Here is a 2,748-nt window from a genome sequence, read left to right on the forward strand (position 1 = left end):
TCGTAAAGGTTGGGCCTCTGCGAATGCGCTGCCCGCTTTTTTGGGATAAGGGAAAAGGAATGGATTAACGACTGGAAAAAAGGAACGGAACTGGGACGGGTGAGGAAAAGGAAACGGGCCTCCGGCTCCCCCACTCACCGCACGAAACACAGTGGCATGCCACTATTTCACCGCGGTTTTCTGTGGGGGTGTGGTACTTACCCGGTGCGAGCTGGCCCAATTCGTGCCGAAGCGTGCTCGACTCCCACAATAAAATGTAAACGAGAGGTAAACGAGAGATGAAGTGAGGCATGTGTACCTCCACCGGCCACTACACAGCTCGACGCTACGCGCTGTATACATATGCGCAGTTCTACAAAGCGAAGATTCGCTCTCGCTTTATTTTCCATCGTCCTTTGTTATCAACGTTAATGTTTGGCAAGTTCGGGGAACTTACCGCGCCCGCGAAATGAGAAATTTCACGCTTTAATAAAACAGGAAAAGCTGGTTCATCTTTTGATACAACGTCCGCCGCCTCCGCCTGCCGCCCGCTGCCCAACCCGTTATTCGAGGAGACTATGAGCTCTATTCAAATAAACAGGAACACTTTACTCTACCGTCGTCACTTGCTATTTCGATACATAGTAAATACAATATTAATAACAGGACGGTCTCTTCTCAACTCAGCATACATCTGCACGGGAAATTGCGTTTGTGACCAAGATAATTCTTAAATACTGTAACACGCGGTAGCACGCTGCCTGCAGCCTGCACGCCGGCGCGCAGGGCCGACCCTCTTCACTGCGAGCACTCGAATTCTCTCCATGCATATTTAATTTGCGCTCCCAATATTTTGCATATATTCACTATAAAATTGTGCGATTTACATATTCAAATTTTCGACAAGAGCGTAGTTCTGGTATTGTTTTTTTAATTTTTTTTATATAAATGGCTCGTTTAGTGTAGGCATTTGAATGGTATAAAAACAGTCATCCATAACAGCACGCTGTTGATCCTAGAAATTAAAAATACTATCTAGATGATCTATATAGATAATCTATCTGCTTGACTATGATACCATAAGCACATGATTTAATTTCGTACGATTTGTACGAGGAACACAATGTACTTTGTACAGAGCACCAATTATGACGTCAATTTCGAAAATCGAGCGGATAAGAGCAGTTTCGGGGTATTTTTGTATCGATACAGAAATGGGTATTAGAAAATGGGTGATCGTAAGGAGGGTGTGAATAATGAATAGTGCAACGTTCGCGAAGCTTTCACTTACCATTTTAGTTATTTATACACCGGCGGCCGCGCTCACATATTGATGGGCGGCTCGCGCCTCCCAAGCACTATCCCGCTGCCATCACGAGCAGGTGAATGTTTAAGCACGCCGGTTATCGGCTGCTACGGAACCGTACTTCGCTGTTAAATTTCATTGATATTTCAATGCTTCCCATTGACTGTAAAATTATACCAGCTTGAAACATAAAGCAATCGATCAATGGTAAAGTACATTCTTTATTAACAAGACACTACATGCAACAAAAATTACGTATAAGTCATTAAAATTAAATTTAAACTACGATATGTTTAAGCTTTAAAGGCAAAAAACAAAAATCTCAGTATACAATTAATCAATATAAAATAACAATAAATACAACACAAAAAAGTATATGTTTGATGAATGGTTTTACCACACATTAGACATAACTATAAGTATATTGCATTTGAGATTTCCGTAGAATCACCATACCTAAGGTAGGTAATTTCTTAGAATAAATGCGTTTGAATACGTATTATATCCATAATCACAATATGACAGTGCTGAAGGGACAGTAATTAAAATTCATGATCATGTACAGATATTTATCAAAATATCTTAAGAGTCTTGGAATCGAGCGTATTGCGATAAATAGCACGTGGAATTCTATCCGGAATGCTGTTGAACGTGCGATCTAATATCGAATAACGGAGCCCGAACCGAATAACTCTGTAATATCGAGACGAGCTGCGAGCTCGTGCGAGCGGTGTGCGGAGTGTGGAATGTTTCAGTTTGGAAAGCAATTCCCGAGATTCAAGCGTCGAGATCGACACTGACGCATCGCTGGAGCCACGACAGCTTCACCTTTTAATAATGGAGCTCGTTAGACTTCTAAATGCAAAATTTACAGTAAATAACGGTACGTGAAGAGAAAAGTCGCAGAGTCCTTTAGCACTTGGACTACCTTTAGGTGTTGCCGCTTCATTCCGAATAGGTCGGATTATATTTCTTTTTTTAAACTAATTTATTCAAATTGTATTTGATAATTAAATGTGTAGTACGTGTTCTTGTAAAAGGTAAATTAAAAAACGCTAACTCCTTTCTGCTACGTGACAGTGCCGCGACCAATTGCCAGTATATTTACACTTCTGTAATAGGGAAGGGCTGCCCGACGCAGTTCCGTCAGCACGCACTGCGAAGCGGCGGGTGGAGGGAGCCGAGGGAGCTGATCGAGTATCAATCACTGGAAGCGCTCCTCGCGGCGCCATTACACTTTAATTAAGGCTCATTCGCGATTTCTCCTAAGAGTGATCCCAAAGAATTTGAACTTAATTGAACCGCCTGACTCGAGCTGAGTCTGCTGATACTTCGCTAGGGTTGTAATGTGGCTGAGATTGCGAATTTCAATTCGTATAAATTTCTCTGGGGGCATCAGATCGTGGTTTTCTTGTCATAGTATCACTCTTGTATTATCCAAAAAAAACAAAAGAATTATCAAA

The 2,748-nt window shown here is 41.7% G+C and overlaps 1 protein-coding gene across 1 annotated transcript in view; it reads left to right on the top strand.

Annotated features, from left to right (window-relative positions):
• LOC119840558 (acetylcholine receptor subunit alpha-like) overlaps positions 1-2,527 on the top strand; it is an 11,012-nt gene extending 8,485 nt beyond the window's left edge. The window contains exon 10 of the mRNA XM_038367245.1: positions 2,366-2,527. Coding sequence (XP_038223173.1) covers positions 2,366-2,527 — 162 coding nt within the window. The remainder of the gene's footprint in view (positions 1-2,365) is intronic.
• The last annotated feature ends 221 nt before the right edge of the window (positions 2,528-2,748 follow it).

The sequence above is a fragment of the Zerene cesonia genome, chromosome 6, assembly GCF_012273895.1.
Source record: "Zerene cesonia ecotype Mississippi chromosome 6, Zerene_cesonia_1.1, whole genome shotgun sequence".
Lineage (NCBI taxonomy): Eukaryota > Metazoa > Arthropoda > Insecta > Lepidoptera > Pieridae > Zerene > Zerene cesonia.